This window comes from Cylas formicarius, unplaced genomic scaffold, assembly GCF_029955315.1.
Source record: "Cylas formicarius isolate icCylForm1 unplaced genomic scaffold, icCylForm1.1 PGA_scaffold_2__14_contigs__length_35257938, whole genome shotgun sequence".
Lineage (NCBI taxonomy): Eukaryota > Metazoa > Arthropoda > Insecta > Coleoptera > Brentidae > Cylas > Cylas formicarius.
Genome location: NW_026844319.1, coordinates 18130831 through 18158765, shown reverse-complemented (window position 1 = coordinate 18158765; position 27935 = coordinate 18130831). Strand labels below are relative to the sequence as shown.

The 27935-nt window shown below is 36.5% G+C and overlaps 1 protein-coding gene across 4 annotated transcripts in view; it reads left to right on the top strand.

Annotated features, from left to right (window-relative positions):
* LOC132698003 (uncharacterized) overlaps window positions 1-27509 on the top strand; it is a 192394-nt gene extending 164885 nt beyond the window's left edge. For 2 of the 4 annotated variants that reach the window (XM_060663822.1, XM_060663823.1), the window contains 11 exons: window positions 2153-2457; window positions 2815-2961; window positions 4892-5229; window positions 7241-7379; window positions 7703-7921; window positions 9067-9261; window positions 9314-9550; window positions 12676-13865; window positions 14807-16273; window positions 24784-24893; window positions 24954-27508. In XM_060663822.1, the coding sequence (XP_060519805.1) occupies window positions 2153-2457; window positions 2815-2961; window positions 4892-5229; window positions 7241-7379; window positions 7703-7921; window positions 9067-9261; window positions 9314-9550; window positions 12676-13865; window positions 14807-16273; window positions 24784-24893; window positions 24954-25248 (4642 nt within the window). In that variant the 3' untranslated portion in view covers window positions 25249-27508. Of the gene's footprint in view, window positions 1-2152; window positions 2458-2814; window positions 2962-4891; window positions 5230-7240; window positions 7380-7702; window positions 7922-9066; window positions 9262-9313; window positions 9551-12675; window positions 13866-14806; window positions 16274-24783; window positions 24894-24953 lie in introns of all 4 variants that reach the window. The other 2 variants (XM_060663821.1, XM_060663819.1) reach the window with 2 other exon arrangements.
* Window positions 27510-27935: the final 426 nt, after the last annotated feature.

The window sequence follows — 27935 nt, the reverse complement described above, 5'->3', positions numbered from 1 at the left end:
AAACCAAAATATTGCAATTAACTATAGTAACTTTTTTTGTAAACAAAATTGTCTTTGACATAAATAAACTTAATATTCCGTTACTAGCACATTCAAATGAATAATTGTAACTATAAAACTGGAAGGAAATACATATGACAACAAAAATTTAATATTCATAGAAACCGTTATACACAAAAATAATGCTAAAGACTAACAAACAGTTTGAAATTGTTTTTAATTAGATACAAGTAGATATTTTGCTTGAAATGTCCTCCATTTGCTCTAAGACATCCATGAATTGACTTCATAACATTAGAAACTGTGGTCCTTTGAATTTCGTGTGGATCAAGTTGTTGAAAAGCCTGTGACAAGGCGTTTCAAATCTTCTATTGTTCCAAATGGAGTTTTATCCACTCTTTCTTTAATAGTGCCCCAAAGGGGCATCATATCTGACTAACGTGGTGGCCAATTCCTTGAACCTAGACGCCTTATCCATTGGTTGTACAGGATTGTAAGTTCTTGACTTGCTCTATTTGTGCAATGAGCCGGAGCTCCATCAAGTTGGTACTCAATTCTCGTTGTACAATTCAAAAATCTATTTTATTATGCATCATAAAACAAAACAAGTTGAAACTTAATATATGTCGAAATGGCTTTCTCGTACAAATTTTGGTTTTTCTGATGACCAAAAGTGATTATTTCTTCTTTTAAAAATTCCCTCTAGATCTAACCAATATCATCTCACAAAAATTTACGCGTAATAGTTCATCACCAGGGAAAAGAGATTGTAGTGTAATTATTTTGTAATTATGCATATTACGTTTCTTCAGTATCCGTTGAATGGACGAATAAGATATGCCTAAATCATCTTTAGTACTCGGAATAGACGCATGTGAAAATATGCTAAAACGTTCGTTTCATTTTCTTCTGAGTTTGTAACAGGTTTTGGAAGTTCCCTTCTTCGTAGGATTCGAAAATTAGCTTCAATTCTTGTTGTCATAAATTGGTGGCAAATGCGGATATGGTTCATAAAATCTCCTACATCTTCCTGAAGCAATGCTTTCACGCTCAACTTAAATTTAAAACAAAGTCAAAATATCTGCGTTTGCATAATTATGTGCCATCTGCTTTCTCCAATAAATACAAATTTTAACTATGAAAACGCGACAAAATGTCAGTTTTTTTTTAACGGGTAACATAACGTAATTTTTAAATTATGCCAATTGGGCCTTGTCTTATGCACTCCCTGTACGCGATAAGTTAATTCTCATACTATAATATGATAAAGCAATTTAATAATGAACCGTAAACAAAAATTCAAGTTTTTAGCTGTACCGATTTGTTGCCAAATTTTTTAAGAAGTATTTTTTCTCTCCGAAAATGTTCAATGTATGGTACATGTTACATAAAAAAGTTCCAGAATGTTTCGTAGAATTTAAAAATGTAATAATATACAGTATATTCCATTAAAAAACGAATATACGTTACCAGTATATCTGGTAACACCGCATGACCAAAAATATTTTACAAATGTAGCTTACATTAGTAACCAACAGTTCTGATTTTTACTGTAAGCCATTCTCCATAAACGTCTAATAGGACACTCCTGTGAATAACCCTCTATAGATTTGTTAAAAAAAAAAACGTTAAAATTTTTCATTTTCAATCATTTGTATTTTTAATCTATTCAAAAGATCAAAGCATGTGCTAAAGACTTCAATATTCGATGGGTTGGATAATTTTGGTGGCTCTGGCACTGGTTTTTTACAGAATTTTTATGCTAAATAACGTACACAAGATACGATCCGCACCGCAACTTCGCAAAGCGATCTATTTAATGTTTCAAGGTCCTCAAAAATTTTTTTTCAATATTTCGTTCTAGAAAATGCAGTTCATATATTTTTAAAATGTCCATTTTTCGATTTTACGCAAAATTTGGGCTAAATAAGGGAGATATTGTACTTTATCTATATTATTAGAGATAAGTGAAATGCTGCTCAAAACTGACGGAAATGGGGATATTTTCAATTAATATAGTTAATTTTGAGCACTTTTGGGCAGTAAAACGCTCATAAGAAACACGCAACAGCCGTTACGGTTTCACAGTTAATAAACTTAAGAGATGCGGCGGGAGCAACATTATTTCCAGGTTTCCGCCTTTTTGTTCCAGTTTTTCTCTTAGCTGGCACGCGGTAGATGTATCCGCCTGCCCTTTCCAGACGTTAACGACACTCGAAGGAACGATCTCGAGTCCCAACTACCCGGATTTTTTACTCGCCCATCTCGATTGCACCTTCGTAATACGTTCGACGCCCGGAAAAAGGGTTTGGATCGAGTTCTCGGACATCGACCTCGATTCGGATACCGAAAGTGAAACGCCTAACAACGAAAATAAAGAAACGATCTTCGAATTGCAGCTGAGCAAGCGATCTGAAGCTTTCCGACCATTCGAAATGGAAGATTTGCTCACCGATGGTAATAAAATGGGATTTTATTTTTATTCGTTTTTTTTTATCGTCCACTTTACGACTGCTGAGACGAGATTCTATGCTAAAAGAGTGCTTAAATCGAATAACAACATAATACGACATTAAGAACGTATTTTAAAATGGAATAGTTTTTAATGACTGAATGAAAAACAAGTTTAATGTGATTTTTTTACGGTTTTGTCTGGATTATCCGAACTATCGTTCATTTTTTAGTATTTTCCTCAACGTTGACTATTGAAATTAAAAAAACAGTCAGTTCCAAGTTAATCTAAAATTCGCGGTGTCTTCAGCAACACTTAAAAACTTAAACACTATTTCTAAGTTTTGCATTATCATATTCCAGGTAGTTTTATATCCGTCGAAGAAACTTTAAAAATACGCCTACGGACTGGAGCTTTTCCAAAAGGGAGGGGCTTCCAAGCATTCTACAAAACAATCAGCAACAACGCAACCGAAGAAAAGATTATTCCCTTAAGGAACTCTTCCGCAGGTAAGCTTCATCATATTCAGTATAAAATATAATTTTATTTTGCGACAACAAAATTCAAAAATCGAAAATTTCTTTCATTAAATTTGAAGTCTGAATCTTTTAAACCTAAATCTTATCTTTTGAATTATATGAAATATTTACCCAACAATTATATCTCAAGTTTCAATCGAGTTTAGGTTAATTTTGGTCAAAATTAATAAGAAATACAAAAAATAAACTGTTTTTTTTGTTGTCATTTGCCGCACTACAGAAATAATTTTTGCTAATGAGATTAATTTTTTTTTTTAATGGAGACCAATTTGCATGTTAAGTTTAAAATCAAAATTCAAATTTTTGCTGCTAAATTGTATTAGTTTTATATCAATTTAAAACTTTTGGGCAATAAAAACTATAGGGGCATATATGTACAGAGGGTTCGGCTATATTTTGACACACACATAGAGACTTTGTTATGAATTATATCAAGTAATGGGAAATTCCAACGTTATAGGTTTCATTCCATGTAGTAAAGATATTCTGTCGAAGTAAATAACAATTTAAAAAAAAAAAACGACTTCAGGTTCGCTTAAACCTTGTTCAACTATTAGTCTTCTTCCATTTCCGTTTGGTACTTTACTACCAGTCGACCAATCTGTCAGAATTTGACGAGCATTAGATATTTTAGGTACAACTTAACCTTCATTAATCCACGTCTTGTCGAGATAAAAAATGTTCTGTTTTCGAATGGGAAATAATTATTCTCTTAACAAATAACTCTCAAATAAGGGGTCATTGCGGTTTTACTTTTACCAGGCCACATTTATATCATACAGTGTTAAAAGCATTCTATTTATTACTCAAGCTCCACAAAAATTTTGTCCAGAGCGGTTTAAAATTAAAAGAGTCGTCTTCGAGTCACATGGCTCAATCATAAGAGATTTTTGCTGGTCTTCCTGGAAATGTATTGGGAGATTCCTGACATTGGATTGACCTGCTGCCTTTCTTTCCCGCAATAATTTAAATGCTGTTGTCTTGTCAATTCCAATCATTCTACAACATCTACCGTTGATGTACTCATATTTTGCTAATATCGTTTTCACTGTTGAAGCTAAAGATTAGGAGCACATAATGAAAAATTTTATACACCACTATGAGTATAACCTATCTGAAATATTGCCCAATTTATATATGATTATCATATACATGTTGATTGTTATAATATTTTAATTTCAAAGCATAAGTTATAATATTACAATATATGTTTGACAATTTAATCTTAATAAAAAATCCAAAATTAAAACAAAAAAAATTTAATCACATCTCGATATTTGGTCTTGTGATTTTCTGTGTATTTGATATCAAGATAAACAATGTACTAACGCTAGAAATATCTCTCCTACAAAGTAATGCAGTAAAGTAAAATTTTGGTCTCTCTAAACTTAGGATCTGAAGATAATACTTAGTAGGAAAGAAATTCGCGTTACATATAAAATTTATGCAATATAGGACATGATTATCTCATCCACGTATTCAATGTATTAGCTTCCTTAATGACTAAACCGTCAATTTCTGAATGCTTGAGACGATTTTTCCAAATTATAGAAAAAGCTCATATAAAACATCTTTAATTGTAAGAAGAATCACCATAAGCAGCTACTGTGCTGTCCTCATACTCCACGTCTAAATTTTCTAATTCATTTATATACATACATACAAATCATACAGGCCCTAGCACGGTACCCTGTGGAATATCTTAACAAAGCTTTGATTTTATGTATTGAAATCCTCCGTTTTGTGACTCCGCACCAGACTTTAAACCAAAGCAGCATTAAATCCTGCAATACGCATTTCTCCATTAATTAATAATTTCCCATGCCACAAATTGGAAAACGATACTATGCAATTAATACCAGTGAAGTTTGTACAACGCCACACTAATATTTATCGCCAGGTGTTTTACTGCACCTAAATTATCCCGGTTACCCGCCACCCAACATTAATTTCCTGCAACGACTCGTTGCCCCCTTGGGCTACACGATTTCGCTGGAACTGCATCGAGTAAAGTTGAGCGAAGCGGATTGCAAGGATAGAAATGGAGTTATCGAAGTGTACGACAGTTATTCGGATACAAACGGAACACTGTGGAAATTGTGTTACGACACGGAAGACGAGATGTCGCTGATTTCCCCGCCGGCGATTTACCTTAAATCGTTCCTAAACACCCTCCAGCTGAGGCAGAAAAGCGGCGTCCTCGGGAACCCCTTAAACGGCTCCTTGAAAGTTTTTCAGGTAAAATGTTTTATTTGTAAGTGCGTTAAGAATTCTACTTCGTGGAGCTATGCTTAAATTGCATTTTGTAATTTTTGACTTTTATAAAAAGTATTCGTATTTTAGAAGGCAAATTCCTTTTTTAAAAATATTTTTCAAAAAATTGTAATCACTGGACTGAAAATGCAGAGTTTTCCCGATATACATTTTTTTTATTAATATCTAAACAAATATTTATCCGATTCTAATGAAATTTTTGCAATATTGTTTGGTGTATTAGGAGGGTAATTTAGCACAATAACTTTAATTATAACTTGAACGTTTTTTTGTTTGATTAAGCAATTAATAATGCAACTTCTAAAATGCTCTAAAAATAAAAGTATAATAATTTTAAAAATTTATAAAGACGTAACATTATTTTGAACTATGAACCTTTTAACCATTTCTAACACGTGGTAATAGCTTAAACAGAAACAAAAGAATCAATCTTTCCAAATTAATATTGATATCGATAATGTATTACTTACGAAGTATCCACAATTTACAATTTACCTAGTAAAAAAATAAGACCCATTTTATAATCGACTCCTAGCTCTGTCGAATTTTGGTTTTATTTGAAAAATCCGATCAATTGGTATTAAAAGGGGGCGCCCCTTAGGGCGTCCAAGCACTTAGGCCATCAGATGAGCCCGTTGTGCCCCAGACCGCGCTAGAGGGCGTCCAGAATGCCGCCCCTCCTATAGAAGGTCAGCAACTCCTTTAGCCCAATACCGTGCACTGAGTCCGGATCGATCAGGGCCGTTCCGAAGACTCCCAATCTTGCCCATGTCAAGGCAGGGCACTCGATGAGCAGATGATACGGAGACTCCTCTCCTTCCATGCACCACCTGCACTCCGGGTCGTCTCCAATGCCTAGCAAGCAAGGATGCCTCCTGAGAGTGCAATGTCCTGTGTAGGCCCTTGTTAGTGCTCTACACTCCCTTCTGGTCAGTCTAAACAGCTCCCTGGTCCGAGCGAGGGCGGACCCATCCATCATAAGCCTCGCCTGCTTCATTCCCGGAGCAACCCTCCAGCCCACCGCTGCCCGTTCTCTCACCCAGGCTTCGAGAGCTGGTCCCATATGCCTGTGCGAGGCGCCCTCCCAGGCTAAGGCGTCCGCTGCCTCATTGCCCCGGATCCCGGTGTGACCCGTGACCCAGACTTACGTGACTTTCCTTTGCACTCCTTTATCAACAAGGAACGCGCGCGCACTGCCTTCAGCGCCATAAGTGCAGCCCTACTATCAGAGCAGAAGAATACTCTCCTGCTTACGTGGTTGAGCCGAAGCACCTCTCTAGCCGCCATCAATATAGCGAAAATTTCCGCCTAAAACACGGTCAGTACTGACCCGGAGGGTCCGACAAGCTCGATCCCGTTGTCTCGCAGTACGCTGCAGCTCCGGCCAAATCTCACATTCTGGACCCGTCCGTGTACCAGACAAGTCCACCCCAGGAGCCAACTCTGCCCTCTCTCCACTCTTGTCAAACAAGGTCATCTCAGGGATCATGACGTCCCTTTAAAATGTCGTACGGGCCCCGATTGAAGGATCCCTCTCTTCAGAGCCCGCAGCTCGCTAGCCTGACAGCCGTCCTGGACCTCGTGGGTGCGGTCCTCATGGCGCCCGTTATGCAGGGGCAAGCCAATCTCTGCAGTTTATCAAGAACTAGCCTTGCCATAGTACCGTAGATCCACTGCATGATCCTTAGCCCCAGGCCCCAAGTGTTCCTTGATCTTATGTGTTCCTAGAAGGTCAACTTGGAGTCCAACCATACCCCTCCGTACGTTAATAAATATTTAGAAGAATCACATTAAGAATATATATATATATATATATATATATATATATATATATATATATATATATATATATATATAGACCATTTAGAGGTACTGTAGATGTACATAAAAAAAATACGATGTTCCATAATAGATTGAAATATTTTTTCATATGATTGGGGTATTTACCTGTCGGCAAAACGAATTATGATTTCAGGATGAGGCGTACAAGAAAAAGATCATTAATGCTGACTACAATAGAGTGGAGTCTTGTATGCCCAATCCATGTCAATATGGTGGAAGATGTGTAAATAGAAAATCCAGGAAAATTTGCCAGTGCGTCGGGCATTTCACGGGTAAAAATTTATTAAAACATTTGTTTCTTTTATTTAAGAACAGTACTAGAATGTAGATACATTCTCATGTTTTCCTACATTATTTTGTATAATACATTATATATTTGAAAATCTGCGAAACAAAGTATACAAGCGTTGAGACAGCTACACAGCTAACTGCACCTAATGCCCATTATTAACGTTTTCCAAGTTTTTTCTAATTGTGAAAATACTATAAACAAACGCATCTAATATTCAATAACTTCAATAAGTTGGGTTTGGCTTGCATTCTTACTTAAAGAAAGCTTCTAAAAAAATGATGGAAAAGAATTACAATATTTTAGGTCTTTTTTGTGCTTTGACGCAATGCGAACTGGAACCCTGCGTATTCGGAACTTGCCAACTGACGAACTCTAGCTATAAGTGCCACTGCAAGGCAGGCTATATCGGCCCTACGTGCGAACAGAAGCGAAAACCCTGTGAAGGGAACCCGTGCGAGAGTCGCGGTACCTGTATCGAAAAAGGAGGTGGATTTCAATGCCAGTGCCACGCCTGGTGGGAAGGTAAGTCAAAAAGGTGTAGTGCAGTTGATTTAAAAAAAATAATTTATTACCAACAAATAGTGTTTGGACTCGTCAATTGACCGTGGTCTCCTTAATTGAGTAGTCAAAAAAATGTTTTAAATAACATCTTGTAATTATAGTGTTACATTATTTAATAATAATATGCATTTCATAATAAATTACTACGTGTTTGAGACGTCCAATTTACCTATAACCCTCAGAACGACGCGACGGCGACGTAACGCACAATATTAATAAATAAATATAAATTTCATGGTATGTTCAAAATTATTTCCGTCAATTGACCAGTCAACTGACTGATCAATTGACACAAAAAAATTTGACCGGTCAATTCCACAACCCTACCAATAAATATTAACTAGATATTGAAATTTGGAATGTCGAACATGTCAAACTTGAACAGCCAAAACACAGTGGCGCTCCCGCTGTAACGAGAAATTACTAGGAAAGTAGTTCCAGTTTATTAGAAATTGACACGCTAAAAATTGAAAAATTTTATTTTACTATCAAGAATAGACAATTCTATTGATAAAGAAATCTATAACCTTACAGTATACTAAATTGCTTAATATAACACAGTAATATAGAACTAACAAGAGAAGCAATTTTCTTTTACAAATGCGAGCAGCCATCGCATTTAACCTATTTATCACCTTATTTTATAATACAATCCACAAATGTTCAATTGTATTAGATATTTGATGAAAATCCAATACAAGTATAGATCGTCCTATATATTTTTCAATATTTCTATTCCCACAAAAAATATTTGACAAAGTGATTGTTTTTGAAAATATTTAATAAAGATCTAGAAATATGTTTCTTATTCTACTTCATATTTCATGCTTTATCGGAGACACTACATTTATCATAAATTTTATTTTAGATTTAGGCTGATGAACTAACCAAAAAGGGAGTTTTATTTGTTTTTTGTTTCTATTGAATAATTATTTTTTTTTTTTTCAAAATAGTGATAAATAAGAAAGACATAGTACTTTGTCAGACTATTGTGCCACCTTGTATATTTTAAATACTTAAATAGCTGTTTCAAATATCAAACTAGGTGTTAGTGTAAGTATTTTTAAGAATAAAATGCGTGACAATGTAGTCGCACTTTTCTTGAGGATCCCGTTGCGAGAAAAGGATGCTTCACATACCGTACAAACCTCTAAGCGAACGCATGCTCCACGAACCGTTTTGGCTCGGTCTCATGACGGTGTTCGTTGTCATGGGGGTCATCGGACTAGTGTGGTGTGCGAAACGTCACTTCCCAGAGAAAATCGAGAAGCTGCTTGCCGAAGACGACAATAGAAACAGAAGTAAATATCGATTCGGAGTCGCATTGAGTTCATAACAGGCTGTCCCTTGCAGTTCACTCGCTGCGCAGTACGTCGGTGAGAGAACAGTTAGCGGCTGCGTCCAGCGCATCAGCAGTGACAGTCACACCCAGTCCCGGGCCAGGGTCGGCGTCGCGCTCGATCTTCGGACGTCTCGGTATTCGCAAGCCGTCCATCCTCAGCCTGACCAGTCCACACGCCAGCAGCGGCTACTCACCGGCCACAGCCCGTACTTTTAGTTTGGACGATTTACTAAAACCTTCCCCTAGACGTAAGGCTCGGTGCCTACGCTGTCGTAACCCTTGTACATTGACAAACAACATACTCACTTTGGTTCTATTGGTTCTCGTATGGAAGGTGCATTGAAAAATGTATTCACGAATGGGCTGAGAAAAATATTGAGCTGAGGCTAAATAAGCACTTTATTTTGATGCAATAGAGAATGTTAAAAATGCAGGCTACAAAACAGTTCATAAAAACACACATTTTGTTTTATCATAAATATTTTAAAAATATACTATTTACAAATCTATTGGATTCCTCCTACAGTGGTTGGTGATAAATCGATCTTACTGAATCCACAATATTTGTAAAAAGTATTACAGTAACTTGTGGAAATTTCTTTGAAAAATTAGTTTTTTCGTACACGATATTAAGAAAAACTTTTCACAACGTTTTATACTTGTAATGACAGGGCGACTTTCTCTAGGGGAGAGGTGGATTAATCAATGGAACTATCAAATCTACTTTTATGTAGCTTCATATATTTTCAGTTCACCTTCCAAGATTACACACTTCGTACGTAAAACACCTGTGGTCTGTACGTTTCTAAGCTATCTATCTTCTCTTTTTTGTAGATGAAATTTCCCTCTTTCCTCCTCACTTAATTGCGTGTGGCTGGTAGGTTGCACAGTACTCAATGTTTTATGTATATATTTATAGTTATCTGTTAGAGCTGTATTATAGAGCGCTTTACATAACGGTTTAAGCATTATTTTCCTTAAACGCATGTCGAACTAGAAACTCTTGACGGACCTACAAGTTCTTAACAATGAACTTTAGTTCCCTCAACGAGAATAGTTCTTTCCCAAATGATGCGTTTCGTACAGGAATATGCAAAACCAGCTATATATAATTGTCTAGTAATATTCAGTTATTTGTATGCATATATTTATTTCACTATCTATTTTCAACAACAAAAGTACTAAATATGTTTTAGTTTAGTTCCGTACCCTCTAATTACCCCAAACAACTTTTTTTTTCAATTTTATTATTAAATACTATTATTATTATTATTATTAAATATATTATTATTTATTATTGGATCTTAATTAAAATTAGTGGCGATACTCCCTGTACGAAAACGAATATAAAAAGAAATACTTAATTCATTTTTTTCAGTTTTGCGCCGTAAGAGCAGCAAAGTCAGATTGATTTATTAAATTAAGAAAATACGTTTGTTGTCCGCTTTACATTTAAATACACTTTATTTATTATTGCATCCTAATTTCGGTCAGAATAATTAAGCTTTTGAAGGTATATACAAGGTGTCCCAAATAAGTAGGCATTTCACAAACTAAGCAGTGGTGGTAAAATAATGCATATAATAATAAATAAATAAATAAAATAAATAATAAATAAAGGATAATTTAACTAAGAATGATTAACTCCAACCTTTATTTGGCCAATAAAAAAAAATTTTAATAAATAAATAAATAAAACACAGAACTGACCGATATATACAATAAAAATATAAATACGTGTAGAGATTGGCAAAACAAATATAACTGCCATAATCCAGCGGTTCGTAGAAGTATAAATATGCAGACGGTAGTAACGGAAAGAAAAAGAACATGAATAAGCCAAAAGTATGATTATTGAAATATTGTTGAATTAATGACATGACGTGGTTTAAAGTGATTTTGAAGCAATTCTGAAGACTAGGGCGCTATTAGAAATTACTATTGATAACGATAAGACAAACGCGCTTTTATCTTACGCCTAAATTTGCCACAGCATTATGAAAAATTGATATCATCAAATTTATGTAAATCCAAAACAAGACAGTACGAAAAAGGTCGTATAAATAAAGTTTTATCCGATGTTTAGGGATATTAAGAATATTTTCTAATCTAAATAAATAAATAAACAAATATAAATAATTTTTTGTACTCCCTTCTGCAAAATACCTAATTATAAACGGAAGTGTCGTTTTACTAAGTCAGTTTCGTCTCCCACTAATCTGAGCAATTTCGGATATTTCAAAAAAAGTATATTACGCAACACGTTTGGTTACTTTCGGTTAATTTGGTAATAGCATATTATGCAACAAGTGCGAAAAATGGCATTTGACTCACGAGTTTATTTGACACGAGCGGAGCGAGTGTTTAATATACGAGTGAGTGAAAAAGTTTACAGAATGTGTTGCATACTAAACTATTTCTACGAAAGTTAGTTTTTGGGTGCATTTTCCCAAAACAACACGAATACATTCACTGACATGACCGTCAGAATTGACAAACGTCAAATTCAAGACGTAGAAAATATTTTCGAAAACATCCGATCGCTCCCAAACCCGTGCGGTAAAATTCCGGAATTGTCCGAGGTAGCTCGGATTCGTGGGAAACGAAACTGAAGTGGTAATGTGTAATTAGGCATTTTACAGACGGGAGAAGAAAATTAGTATATTACGCAACAAGTGTGGTAAACGGCATTTGACTGACTTAAATAGTTTACCAAACGTGTTGCATACTTTCCTTTTTCTACGAACGTTAGTTTTTGCTTCAACAACGCGAATAAATTCGTTGACATGAACGTCAGAATTGACAAACGTCAAAATTCAAACGTAATATCCCGTGGGACAAGAAACTCACGTGGTAAAGGGACACTTCCCACACGCTAGATCGGTGTATAATTAGGTATTTTACAGAAGGGAATAGAAAAACTTTTTAAGTCATTTGCGACACTTGTTGCATAATATACTATCGTCTCGTAAAAGAAGTTAAATTATACAGGGAGCTTTCTAATTGAATGTAAATATCTTCTAAGTTGATTTTTGAAGAACCCCGCGTTTATTTTTATTACTTATGCTGTGTCTGAATATATTGATAGACATTATGCTACAGGCTTCTAATAAAATGTTACAATTTTGGAAATAGAAATTTTATAATACGTTTTGCTCAAATCTCGTAAAGAATCAATTACCATGAAATAACACCTAGATATAAGAGTTGATTGAAACTTGTTTTCGAGCGAAGAATACTTTTTTCTAATTGCAATTGTAAAACACACTACTGTTTGAGTGATTGGTCTACTATTTGGGTACGCCCGTATAACGCCTACAATGTCCAATGGTGATAGATTGTTTGCTACAGTTCAGTTTCTAACGGCCTCTAGGTACACCGTCTCCGAAAAAGAAGAGGAACAACTCAACGCCCACGAAGAAAAACGTCGCCGAGAAGAAACAAATCCTACAACAACTAATCTCGCCGGTAAACAAACAAACGAACAGAAAGGTGAACCTGGTCGAACTAATTCAAATGAGCGAGAGCAAAGGGACTCAAAACGGACCGGGCGCGAAGGTAAAGGAAACTAAGTTTAGCGAAAACGATGCCGCACTGACCGCCTTAAACGACCCTAAGTTAGAAAAGAAAGTGACCTTTGCACGTTTGCTAAACAAAGTTTCCGCAGAGATGAGTTCCGGTTCGGATATGGAAATGGGCATTATGCAAGCGAACAGGTTGGGATTTACCTTCGCCCGGCCATCCAGTACACCGCCCTCGCCCGGTGTTAACACCAGGAGTCCCAACAGTACGTCTAGCAATCAAGGTAGCGATTCGTTCACTAGCTCCGATCTAGCGATTCCGACCGCTCTTAGCTCGAGTATATCCGACTTGCTGATTAATAGGCGACAGAATAGTAAATCTTCAATGGGACGTCAAAAACCGGCTAGCGCCGACTCTATATTAGCGATGTTTAGGAATTTTTCAACCAGCTCCGCTGGCGCCAACCTTCCGTCGTCTCTAAAGTTAACACCTTCTACCACTCCAACGGCGTCTAGTCCGCACGATGACGTCGTTGGTGACGACGAATCTTCTTCTTCTTCGGTCCACACACCTATTTCGTTTTCGAGCGGTCCTCCAGAGAGTCCCATCTTGCATCATCCCGGTTATAGCCAGAGCACGATAGAAGTTCCGGTCTTAGATCCGCTCAGCGCTCACCGGACTTCTGGCAACAATCTGTTGCATCCGCCTACGATTCTATTGGAAATACCAAGCACAATCAATAAGTGCCTTTCGCCCATTAGGGAGTTACCTACCCCCTTACCTTCGCCAATGCCGTCACCAGCCCTTACGCCGGTCATGAGACGTAGCCCGTCGCCGATGTCTAAACGAGGCACCACCTCTTCCTCGCTGGACGATCCAGAAGCCGACGATAAGATCTCCATAGAAATACCCAACATCTCCATAAGCAACAGCGACGAAGACGATCACTACACCGATATCGCCATCGATCCGCAAGCTGAAGACGGTCTGATATTAGAAGAAGCTGCTGTTATGAAACACGGTGCCTTATACAAAACGAAGGTAGGTGAAGTTTGAAGTGTTCTTTGCTAATAGAGTTTTGGTCGTACGTTTCTTCGTAGGACAGTCTAACACTATCTTCGAATAGGTGAACCCTGCCAGTTTCCTCTGCTATCCAGGTTTTGATTGTCTTTCTTGCTCATTATTCGCCAGGATGTTGGTTAGTTTCCGTTACCTTCCAGTTCACTATGCTTTGGGATCCATATAATTGTTTCCTTATTGCGACACCCTGCCTCTTAACAATTTGATATAGTCTTAGCGGCGAACTGGGCTGTTTTTAACGCCTTCAGTGTCACCTGACTCTCCGAAATTAAGTTCATCTTTTTCCGCAAAAATTGGTTTATTTTCATTATTCTTACGAATAATCCAATAGGTATGTGCCAAGGCAGATTGGCACTTCCGTCCTTTGGTGCTCCCCAATGTCAACGGCAGGTTCACTGCAGCCTAGCAATTTTCACCTAACAGTCATTGCCGCCCCTTGCATCACCAGACTCTACGCGTATAGAAATAACAGTAAATACAGGTATAGCCTGTATATCTCATTAGGGCGCATCCTCCAGATTTTGCCACAAACCCTCTGGCATTTCTAGGGTTTAAGTTGTTAAATTGTCTTCTCTAAATGACAATTACGATTTAGTGTGTTATCTGGAATAACTCCCAGATCTGTCACCTCGGCTGAGAAGTTTATGCTTTCAGCCAGTAAGGAAAGGCGCACCAAATCCTCCAGTTTCCTCCCTCGGGTATTTCTACCGTTTTTCGGAGGTTTATGGTCAGGCTTTCCCTCGTGGGCGAAGCAGATGGCAGTTAGGACAGGATAGGATAGAAAGTACCTTCTATGTGTGCGCACAAATATTTGTGTTATTGTATATTTATTTAAGTATTCCTTTTTATTATTTTCTTTTCTTTCGCTACTAACTTGCAAACAATAAATAACTAAATTGTAGATTCGCCCCCCGCCGCTCGGTCAACTCTCCGATCCCCACACGCAATCGATTACGCCTCCGCCCCCACCGCCGCTGGTCATACCGACCTTGATCATCGAAACTCCATCCCCGACGAGAAAGTCGCCATCTTTGCTGTTTCCCGGCTCGCCGCCCCCGCAGCGCGCGTTTTCGACACACGAACCTGCCTTCCAATTTCCTTCCAAGGGTAATCGGAAATTTTTCAAGGACTTCGACAAACCCACCTCGCTTGATTTGCCCAACGCGCCGCCCCTAATCACCATCACGTGCAACATGAGCGAAGTGGACTCGGATGCGGAAAGCACGTCAGTCAAACCATCGACTCACCACCACGGAGTGCCTCAAGGAGGCATGACATACCTAAGCCCATTCTCGATGGGACCGCGGGGCGAACAGCACGCTTCCGAGTCAAATTTGAGTTCTTCTGGTTACAGCTCGATGGCAAGTCCCGGACCATCGAGGTGTGGCTCCAATAACCCCTTGTGTCCGTCGGAAATGGAAGACCAAGGACCTCCGGGATCGGGAAGTTGCCTTCGAAGACAGTCCCTGACGCCCGTATTAAAAACTTCCTCAAATACGACCCGCGCGGACCTTAAGCAAAGTACGGGGGAGCAAAGGAGAGGCAGATCAGATTCGGAAACGTTATCCGATGATCCTCTGATCGAGTCCAACGACGAGGGTATTGGCACGGATCACATAGATGAGAAAATCGACGAAGGTGAAGTGAAGAGTGCCAAAGAGCTCGAGGTCTTCATGACCGATGCCGAGACGAAAGGTGTTTTGGACCTACCGTTAATGTCGGCGTTAAATATGCCGCGAGTGGCCAAATGTGTAACCATAGAAGACCCGATGGATAGACTGCTACCGCCGGTGGTCTCTTCAAAGAATTCCCTACAGCTACCTTCCATAGTCGTTCAACTGGAGACACATGAGAGATGTGAGAAAATGTTAAGCCCGATGAGTTCGCGTAGCGAGAGTCCATTGAGTGACCGAACGACCAGATTTTCGCCTCTGTTTTACGGCAGAAATAAGGATCTGCTGCCGTTCACTGACTCGGACGGACTATACGATTTTCCGAGCTCGGATAAAGTGAACGTTTCGAATCCGGTGCAGCATAAGAAAGTGGCGAGAAAACGGGAAAAACGAACCCCGCGTTCGTGTAAGACTCCGAGTCCGACGAAACCGAACCCGGCATGGCACAATCATTTAGATGTTCCTAGCAAAGATTTCCAATATAAAGTTCCGCCTCCCAGAAAACTTAGTCCTAAGCGACGCTTGGTACGTACGCAGATAGTGAGCTCTTCGTCAAGCTCCGACAGCATTACTTCAACCAAAGAGTTTAGACGATCTTCGTCGAGCCCCAGTCCTGATACCATTAGGTGGTCTTCGCCCGTTGGTTGGTTGGATCAAAGGGGACATAAGTCTCTCGACATTTCCGTCGAAGAAAAGGTACGCTTGCTTTACCTTCTTCAGGCTTTCTTACGCAAGAATTGGAACAGTTCCAAGTAACAATTTTCAGAATTTGAACAAAGAAATATTCAAACATTAAAGTACGATACAATTAAATAACATCATTAATGTGTACTTCATACAAACATACAATAAATTGGCGTGAATAAAATGGTATGACGAGAATTGTTTGGTTATGATGCTAAGGTTTAACCATATAGCTACTAGACTTATAGAGGTCCTGCCTATGCTAATAGTGCAAGAACTCGTGAAGCAACTATGTAATAAAATTTTAAGATGGTTCGTTCAACATTCGCATGCGCGAGATTTACAATTTCGTTTTTAAACGATGGCAGCTCTAATTGTAAATTCTGACGTTCGGCCCGCAAGACCTTACGGTTTCCAACAACCAACATGGCAGGTCGTCAATGTTTGGTTGCTGCATTTTTACTGCAGTATTTATAGGTTTAACCTCTATTGAAAATATAAATAAAGTTGAAATCACGAAATGCGTCTCTAAATAACTTTGAGGTACTAAATATCTCCCAGAAAACATCTATCTGGAAAAAATGGTAGACAGAACGCAAGTCTAGTAATTGCAGAAAGTTTCGCCTTCCAAATATATAATAATGAAAAGTGCCTATGGACAATTGGTTAACAAACTGTAAGTATTGCAAAAGAAAATTAAAAACTAGTATAAAACAAGTTAATAAACAATTAGGCCTAAAGGTAAGAGAATTGAACAGAAATTAGTTTTAGAGAATTATTTAAATTAATATAATTAGTATATATTGGATTTAATTTGGCACTTCAAACAAACATCCTCATTTCTCGTATTTCTAGTATTTTGATGATGGTTATCTATTTAGCACTAACAAATACTATAAAAGAGATAATCACAAACACCAAAACTGAAAACAACAATGGCACAGACTGTTGAATTCTCTGTAACTAGCTCGGCGGTGTCAATTATATTCGGAATTCAGGGACTGATTTTGTGTTGTTATAACAATTAGTCATTTTTTTCAGAAAAATTACGGCAATGTGGTAACTCAACGGCAATTTCATAGCCATCTGGGGCGCATCACTTTTTACCGTAGTAGGGCCACTATATTCTCCTATAGCTATATGGGTTTGACCAAACCAATATAAAATTTAGTTTTTGGTTAGTAATGATTCTTCTTTTTTTGTGTATGCATATTACTCCTAAATAGCAGACACATCCAACGAAGCGCCCGTTGTAGGCAAATGAGCTTGTGGATATCCATTGAACTCTACAAGTGTCACACTTCTGGGTGTCATTTTGGAAACCAGATATGTAAAACTTCTGGAATCCCAGGATGGATTACATTTAGAACTAAGTATGGATTTCTCTTGGAACACACAAAGAAACCTTTTCAAATCCAAAAAGGGTCTTTTAAGCAATATTGGAAAAAGAAATATTCGAATATAAAAGTTTTTGAAGCATAGTAATAATAATTAATATATTTTTACTGGAACCATGTTAAGCTTTAGCCCAGGGATGTCAAACTCGCGGCCCGCGGGCCGCATGCGGCCCACTACGAACATTTTTGCGGCCCGGCCAATATATCCGCAAATAATAATAAATACGTGTGACTAGCGTCCGACGATAGCCGACGATAGCCGAATGTAGCCAAACACATGGTCTCAGTTCTCTGAACATAGTTTTGTACGATATACATGAATTAGTGCAGGTAATAGGAATAATTTTGTTTTAATATTAATTATAACTTAATTCATAGTACTCTCATTTATTTATACAGTTATTCCGTTTCTCTGGTAAGTTAATGTTAACATTAATATTTTATTAAAATGTTTTTTTTATACATTTTATTAAAATGTATTATTTTTTCTTAACAACAGCGTATTTATTCCAGCCCATTGTATTCAGTATGTCTGTATTAAAACCAAGTGGTAGTAAAATTAAACGAAAAATCATTGACGAACATAGGATATTCCAAGTAAAATGTGAATTAGAATACATTTGCTGTGAAATAAAAGATAAAATAATCTGCTTGATATGTAAAAATACTATTAATGTACCAAAGTTATATAATATTAAACATCATTACGAACAACACCAGTCAAAATATAACAATTATGAAGGATTAATGAGAGAAGAAAAGTTGAAAGAACTCAAATTACGACTGAAAAAGCAACAGTTGATGTTTAGTAAAGTATTGCAAGAAAGTGAAGCGGCGGTATATGCAAGTTACGTCGTTTCCGAGTTGATGGCTAAACACTCGAAGCCTTTTACTGACGGCGATTTCATCAAGGAATGCCTAATAAAAGCTGGAGAAATTGTTTGTCCTGGAAATGTGAAGGCTTTTCAATCAATTTCATTGTCTCGAAATACAGTTGCGGAAAGAATTACTGATTTAGCCGCCAATTTAAGTGATCAAATTAAAGCAAAAGCATCTAATTTCGAAAGTTTCTCCATTGCCTGTGACGAGAGCACGGACATTAGTGGCAAAGCTCAATTAGTAGTGTTTCTTCGTTCTTGTAACAAGAATTTTAACATTTTTGAGGAATTACTGGAATTAATACCGATGCCTGGTACTACCACAGGACAAGATATATTTACTTGTGTTTTTGAACTTCTGCAGAAATACGAGCTACCTTTGGCAAAATTAAATTCTGTCGCTACAGACGGCGCTTCATCAATGACTGGGAAAAACAAGGGCTTCGTCGCATTACTAAGACAAAAAATTAGTGAAATTCACGGTTCAAAGATTCATCATACGCATTGTATTATACATCAAGAAGTTCTATGCACGAAGGTAATAAACATGGAGAATGTTTTGTCATATATAAAAAAAGTTATAAATTTTATAATATCTCGAGGCTTAAATCAGCGTCAATTCACTGCTTTCTTAAGCGACTTAGATAGTGAATTTTCGGGTTTGTCCTACTATACCGAGGTAAGTTGGTTATCTTGCTCCAAGATTCTCAAACAATTCTGGGATTTGAAAGAAGAAATATGTCAATATTTAAAAATAAAAAATCAAGACGTAAGTTTACTTTCCGATCCAATATGGATACAAGATTTATCTTTCTTTGTTGATATAACTAAACACTTAACCGATTTAAATTTATCATTAAAATGGAAAGATCATATTATTACGAAAATGTTTGACATAATTAAAGCATTCAAATGTAAATTAGTTCTTTGGGAAAAACAACTCAACAATGAAGATTTGACACACTTCCCGAGGATATATATATATATATATATATATATATATATATATATATATATATATATATATATATCCTCGGGAAGTGTGTCAAATCTTCATTTTTGAGTTGTTTTTCTCAAAGAACTAATTTACATTTGAATGCTTTAATTATGTCAAACATTTTCGTAATAATATGATCTTTCCATTTTAACGATAAATTTAAATCGGTTAAGTGTTTAGTTATATCAACTAAGAAAGATAAATCTTGTATCCATATTGGATCGGAAAGTAAACTTACGTCTTGATTTTTTATTTTTAAAAATTGACATATTTCTTCTTTCAAATCCCAGAATTGTTTGAGAATCTTGGAGCAAGATAACCAACTTACCTCGGTATAGTAGGACAAACCCGAAAATTCACTATCTAAGTCGCTTAAGAAAGCAGTGAATTGACGCTGATTTAAGCCTCGAGATATTATAAAATTTATAACTTTTTTTATATATGACAAAACATTCTCCATGTTTATTACCTTCGTGCATAGAACTTCTTGATGTATAATACAATGCGTATGATGAATGTTTGAACCGTGAATTTCACTAATTTTTTGTCTTAGTAATGCGACGAAGCCCTTGTTTTTCCCGGTCATTGATGGAGCGCCGTCTGTAGCGACAGAATTTAATTTTGCCAAAGGTAGCTCGTATTTCTGCAGAAGTTCAAAAACACAAGTAAATATATCTTGTCCTGTGGTAGTACCAGGCATCGGTATTAATTCCAGTAATTCCTCAAAAATGTTAAAATTCTTGTTACAAGAACGAAGAAACACTACTAATTGAGCTTTGCCACTAATGTCCGTGCTCTCGTCACAGGCAATGGAGAAACTTTCGAAATTAGATGCTTTTGCTTTAATTTGATCACTTAAATTGGCGGCTAAATCAGTAATTCTTTCCGCAACTGTATTTCGAGACAATGAAATTGATTGAAAAGCCTTCACATTTCCAGGACAAACAATTTCTCCAGCTTTTATTAGGCATTCCTTGATGAAATCGCCGTCAGTAAAAGGCTTCGAGTGTTTAGCCATCAACTCGGAAACGACGTAACTTGCATATACCGCCGCTTCACTTTCTTGCAATACTTTACTAAACATCAACTGTTGCTTTTTCAGTCGTAATTTGAGTTCTTTCAACTTTTCTTCTCTCATTAATCCTTCATAATTGTTATATTTTGACTGGTGTTGTTCGTAATGATGTTTAATATTATATAACTTTGGTACATTAATAGTATTTTTACATATCAAGCAGATTATTTTATCTTTTATTTCACAGCAAATGTATTCTAATTCACATTTTACTTGGAATATCCTATGTTCGTCAATGATTTTTCGTTTAATTTTACTACCACTTGGTTTTAATACAGACATACTGAATACAATGGGCTGGAATAAATACGCTGTTGTTAAGAAAAAATAATACATTTTAATAAAATGTATAAAAAAAACATTTTAATAAAATATTAATGTTAACATTAACTTACCAGAGAAACGGAATAACTGTATAAATAAATGAGAGTACTATGAATTAAGTTATAATTAATATTAAAACAAAATTATTCCTATTACCTGCACTAATTCATGTATATCGTACAAAACTATGTTCAGAGAACTGAGACCATGTGTTTGGCTACATTCGGCTATCGTCGGCTATCGTCGGACGCTAGTCACACGTATTTATTATTATTTGCGGATATATTGGCCGGGCCGCAAAAATGTTCGTAGTGGGCCGCATGCGGCCCGCGGGCCGCGAGTTTGACATCCCTGGGCTAAAGCTTAACATGGTTCCAGTAAAAATAAATTAATTATTATTACTATGCTTCAAAAACTTTTATATTCGAATATTTCTTTTTCCAATATTGCTTAAAAGACCCTTTTTGGATTTGAAAAGGTTTCTTTGTGTGTTCCAAGAGAAATCCATACTTAGTTCTAAATGTAATCCATCCTGGGATTCCAGAAGTTTTACATATCTGGTTTCCAAAATGACACCCAGAAGTGTGACACTTGTAGAGTTCAATGGATATCCACAAGCTCATTTGCCTACAACGGGCGCTTCGTTGGATGTGTCTGCTATTTAGGAGTAATATGCATACACAAAAAAAGAAGAATCATTACTAACCAAAAACTAAATTTTATATTGGTTTGGTCAAACCCATATAGCTATAGGAGAATATAGTGGCCCTACTACGGTAAAAAGTGATGCGCCCCAGATGGCTATGAAATTGCCGTTGAGTTACCACACATATATATATATATATATATATATATATATATATATATATATATATATATATATATATATATATATATATATATATATATATATATATATATATATATATATATATATATATATATATGATGGCACTATATTCCGGGATATCATCCGTTCGCTCGTTTCGAAAACACTTCGAACACTGGGAGGTTATCGGCGGTGCGTGCGGTATTTATACTCTGCGCCGGAGATGGTAACGGTGCTGCTTGTGCGTGGGGGGAGGTGGCTCCGCCCCCTGAATTGCCGCGTTGTTAATTTCGTCCGATCGTAGTTGCGATGACCCCGTTGGCTGCTGTGCATCGCTCTGCTGTTTGATTATCGTTCTCCACGTGTTGGATAAATGCAGAGCGTCGTCTCTCGTATTGAGGTGTCCGGACTTTTCTATTTCGATGGCCTCTCGTATAATCCTAGTCCTAAAATCAGGAATATTAGCTATTTGTTTGCAAGTGCCGAAATCAATTTTATGGCCTGTCTGATGTTGGTGCTGAAACAAAGCAGATGTTGTTTGTTTGTTTCTTATGGCTAAACGATGTTCCTCGAGCCTGGCTGAAATCCTTCTGTTGGTCTGTCCCACATACGTCAGGCTGCACGATCCGCATGCTACACTGTATACTCCTTGGTTTTCTAGAGTATTTTTTTGTTTTGGGTTTCTTAGTATTGCTCCGATGGTATGGTCAGGTTTGTATGCCGTTGATATGTTGTGTTTCCGTAATATTCGGCCGATTTTGTCAGTAACCCCCTTGATGTATGGCAGGACAGCGATCGATCTTCGTTGGGTCTCGTCCTGCACTCTCTGCTGCGGCTGTTGTTATTAACTGATTGCCTTGCTGATGGTGCGCCTTTGGTATCCGTTTTGTCGAAGACAGGTAATAATTTTCTTCAGTTCTTTATCTCTGTTCCTCTCGTTTGTGAGCCTGAAGGAGCGAGCAATTAATGTATTTGCCACTGCCTGTATCTGTGATGGGTGGTGATGAGATTTAGCGTTCAGATATCTATTAGTGTGTGTTGGTTTTCTATAGACAGTGTGTTCCAAGTGTCCATCTTCGGTCCTTGTGATGTGCACATCTAAAAAGGGCAGACTGTTATCCTCTGATATATATATATATATATATATATATATATATATATATATATATATATATATATATATATATATATATATATATATATATATATATATATATATATATATATATATATATATATATATATATATATATATATATATATATATATATATATATATATATATATATATATATATATATATATATATATGATGACACTATACTCCGGGATATCATCCGTTCGCTCGTTGAACTCCGACTGGAATCCTGCATCCGACTGGAATCCTGCAAATCCTGCATCCGACTGGAATCCTGCAAATCCTGCATCCGACTGGAATCCTGCAGACGTTTCGCCAAAATCTCACTTGGCATCTTCAATGCTCGCGCTCCGAAAACACTTCGAACACTGTGTGTGTGTGAGTGTTCGAAGTGTTTTCGTTTTCTCACACACACACAGTGTTCGAAGTGTTTTCGGAGCGCGAGCATTGAAGATGCCAAGTGAGATTTTGGCGAAACGTCTGCAGGATTCCAGTCGGATGCAGGATTTGCAGAATTCCAGTCGGATGCAGGATTCCAGTCGGAGTTCAACGAGCGAACGGATGATATCCCGGAGTATAGTGTCATCATATATATATATATATATATATATATATATATATATATATATATATATATATATATTATATATATATATATATATATATATATATATATATATATATATATATATATATATATATATATATATATATATATATATATATATATATATATATAAATATAAATCTCACTTGGCATCTTCAATGCTCGCGCTCCGAAAACACTTCGAACACTGTGTGTGTGTGAGTGTTCGAAGTGTTTTCGTTTTCTCACACACACACAGTGTTCGAAGTGTTTTCGGAGCGCGAGCATTGAAGATGCCAAGTGAGATTTTGGCGAAACGTCTGCAGGATTCCAGTCGGATGCAGGATTTGCAGAATTCCAGTCGGATGCAGGATTCCAGTCGGAGTTCAACGAGCGAACGGATGATATCCCGGAGTATAGTGTCATCATATATATATATATATATATATATATATATATATATATATATATATATATATATATAGTATATATATATATATATATATATATATATATATATATATATATATATATATATATATATATATATATATATATATATATATATATATATATATATATATATATATATATATATATATATATATATATATATATATATATATATATTATAATTATTACAATGTATACAAAATAAACGTTTCTATGAATAATGATTTTTTTGCGGCCCTTCTAACGTTAAACCTTGTTTGTTTGGCCCAAGTGTACTTACGAGTTTGACATCCCTGCTTTAACCCAAGCATATGAACTTTTGTTTTTGGTTAGTAACGAGTCTTCTTATCCTGCGCATGCATATTAATTCTAGGCGGTGACGTTGCTGTGACTGATGTCATGTGCTCTATGAGTATGATATCCCGACCATGACTAGGCAAATTGGTGTTTTTATTTCAGATTGTTATGGTTGCGTTTTAACGTTTTTTAAGTTTTTGAGGTTATATTTTACCACTTGAATTAAAATTGATCCACTGCCATTAGAGAAATTTAGTGTTTTTTTCAGATTGTTATAAAATTGATCCAAAAAGTTAATACCAAATTGTTTTCAAAGCCCACGCATTTTTTCCTTCGATCCTCATTTTGTTTATCACTAAAATTTCCTTGGTTCCTTAGAACCATTAATAAAAAATTATTACGGGCTAAGTATGTTGTTATGGTTTGTTATGTCAAGATGCCCAAACAAGTAAAAACATGTTACCTAAGATTTTACCTAAAGCGATTTTACCGTCAGCGCTATATGAAAATGCATCTTACGATCTGTTTGAATAACATTGCCTTTTCAGGACTTTTCGACTTGTAGCTCACCCATGCTATCCAAATCATTAGACTTAGTGAAATGCCCACCTAAGCAACCCAAAATCAGCAGGCTGCGGGCGATCAGTAACCAAATAAGGTGATAATTTTACAACTGGCGTGTAGATTAAAAATAGTACGATTGATGATGAATTTACAGGTTTTTAAAAAGACTGGAACAGAGTCTGAAAAGGCGGACGTTGGTCAGTCCGAGTTCGGACACCTTCGACAGCGAAGACGAATCCCCCATGGTGACGTCGCCATTGTTGCAGCCATCCAAACGTTCTAAAATAGAGATTAAGAAGAGTAGCAGCATTAGCAGATTGCAAGGTAGCGGCGGAGTCTCATCTGGACCAGGGAAGACCAGATATAGGAAGTGGGACTCGCTACTGACGGAAGAAAAGCAACCCTGGACTAAAGAAGTGATATCCAAGAGTGGACGCCAATCTGAGTAGCGGACTGTGGAAAGTGAAACTTGGTCGGTTTTCGTTGAAACTGTATTGAAAATGCATCATTAGTTCTTACGAGATATATTAAAATCTCTGTGGATATGTCTAAGTGACCACTTAAATAAATCGTTGAAAAATTCAACTCCCGCGTCCAAATGAATTCCCGAATTCAAAATTTTGTGAGGCAATCAAAATATCTTATCAGTAGTAACCCTAGGTCGGTTCTGGGCCACTTTTGATGGGAAAATTTGAATTGCCATGAATATTCGGGTCAGCGCAACAAAAACAATTACCAACAGTTTCAATTGCAAGTCGATCAAGGGAACAAACTTTATATAAGTAATTTTTTAATCCTGTTTTTAATGATCCTGTTGTTAAAATTGGCGCTGTTAAGTTTACTTATAAAAATATATGTTTTTTAAATATAGCCTATAAATTAAAAGCCATGACGTTTTTAACTCATTGCCGGGTATATATATATATATATATATATATATATATATATATATATATATATATATATATATATACAGGCAAATGGGAGAGTGTAGCCGTTTAAAAATATAGATTAAATTAATTACACATTGTAAGCCATCACAATCTCTTTTTAAGTCACTCAAATCGTTCTGCCAATCGAGGATTATTTAGCACCATGACTTATTCTTTCGCGATTTCCGATATCGAGTTGTTGGGTTACAAATGATTCCATTTGCCAGCATGAGCCCAGCATCATTGTGGCGAATGTACTGTTAATTTTTACCAAGTGCCGTTTTTATGTGTTCGGGATGTTTTGGTTGTCGGTTTGGTGTCTCTAGCGAAAATAAAATTATAAATGCTACTGGTTTGTAGCGTTTGTCCGAGTTTACACAACTTGTATATAGTCAGTATTGTAAATAGGACCCAATGCTGCGTCGAGCGGCTCGGATAAGGCTTGTAAATGAGACTGATTTTCTACTATCGACCGTAGTTGTTAGCCAATCTTACAGTGCAACTTACGTAGTGTTTTAAAATACGCCAGTCAGCAATAAGCAACTGTAAATTAGAAAAATGGAATTGAATCGGCGCTAAACAATCAGCATTTGCGCGTCTAAACCACCCCGTATGTTGCGTTAGGGCACATTTCTAGTAGTTTCTTTACACACTTGCACTTCACCATCGTATAAGCTCACGCGCAATCTCATTTGAGATTATTCTTTCCGTATTTATTCGTATAAAGGGGATCTAACTGCCTACTTGATTAGAATTTAAATGGCTACGCAATGGCAATTTTTGTTCGGTTGTTTGGCATATAGAGTTCTAAAAAGGAGATCAATCGATAACGTGTCACTATATATACCATATGACGTACAGGCTATTGCGAACATAGTCCTACTTATTAGTTTTTATCTGTACAGCATAATGGCCCTTGTTCGAAGAGAGTTTTGCAGTACTCGATGAGAATTGAAGACTATTTTTTCAGCATTGCGTTGTCTGTTCTTCTTTCTAGGGTCCCTAGTTTATGGTACCCAACCAACATTTTTAAATTAATTTACAACATTTACAAGCTAAAAGTAACCAAACATATTGGCATCCCCCCCTGTTTATTGGAACCGTACAGCACGAAATAAACATGTCTGTGTCGAAATAAATAATACATAAATATCCTGCCAAGTTTTAATGTCATATACGGGTATCACCTAATTACTGATACCGCTGTGATCGTCTGAAGATTGTTGAAGGATTAGTTCTGGGATCGCATCTTTCAGCATAAGAAGGCGAAAACCGAATTAATCTGTTTCGCCATTTTCGGATTCCTTAACTTCTAGAGCAATATTATATAGAGGGAGCAAGATGTATGTGGCACAAATAAACGTAATATTTTATTCACTAAACAAAATCTGCACTAAACGTTTTCCATGTAAATTAATATATCGTTCCGTTGTTTGGTCGATTTTAATCACGTTCTTTTTAAGAAAACTGGCATTTTATAAGTGGCCATGTTCTAAAGGCTCAGTTCCCAGTCTCCATCATAATTGTTTCCGGGAAAATATGCCTTGGAGATATGTCAATTTTCTTGAATTGGCGACATTAAATTACAGTGTTCAGTTTTCTCGACAATAATGTCGGGTTATATTGTTATCTATTCCGCTGAGAAAGAATTCGAATTTAATTTCAGGTGCTGTGTGAATTTTATGTTGTGTTGCCGTTGTATTGTGAGAAATCTGAAAATATAGCTTTGTTTGACTTACGTTTTGGATTTGATTGTAAAACTACCCGGACGTATCCAGCCAGTTCACGCTGAATTAATAAAATGTCTATAATTAGTATATTATACAAGTGGGGTAAACTGCATTTGAGTTACGAGTTCTTGGGTACATTTTTGCAAAAAATGAATTTTTCTACTCCCTTCTGTAAAATACACTGAGATAGGTTTTTTTTGTCACACCAGTGAATGGTTTCGTGTCTGGAGTCTACTTTAAAAGGTGGAACAATGACAAATTAGAGAGCATAAACCACATTTAGGTGTTGATCGTTTGTGAGCCCTTTTCTTAAGTGGGGACGGGACGCACAAAGTCTTGCCTTTAGGATCGATAACAATAGTGGAAAATTTTTAAGGTTTGATTTTAAGGGCAGATTATTGCAGTTTTGTTGCTTGCCATTTGGTTTATCTACTAGCTCGTATGTGTTCACAAAAATTAATAAATAATTATACT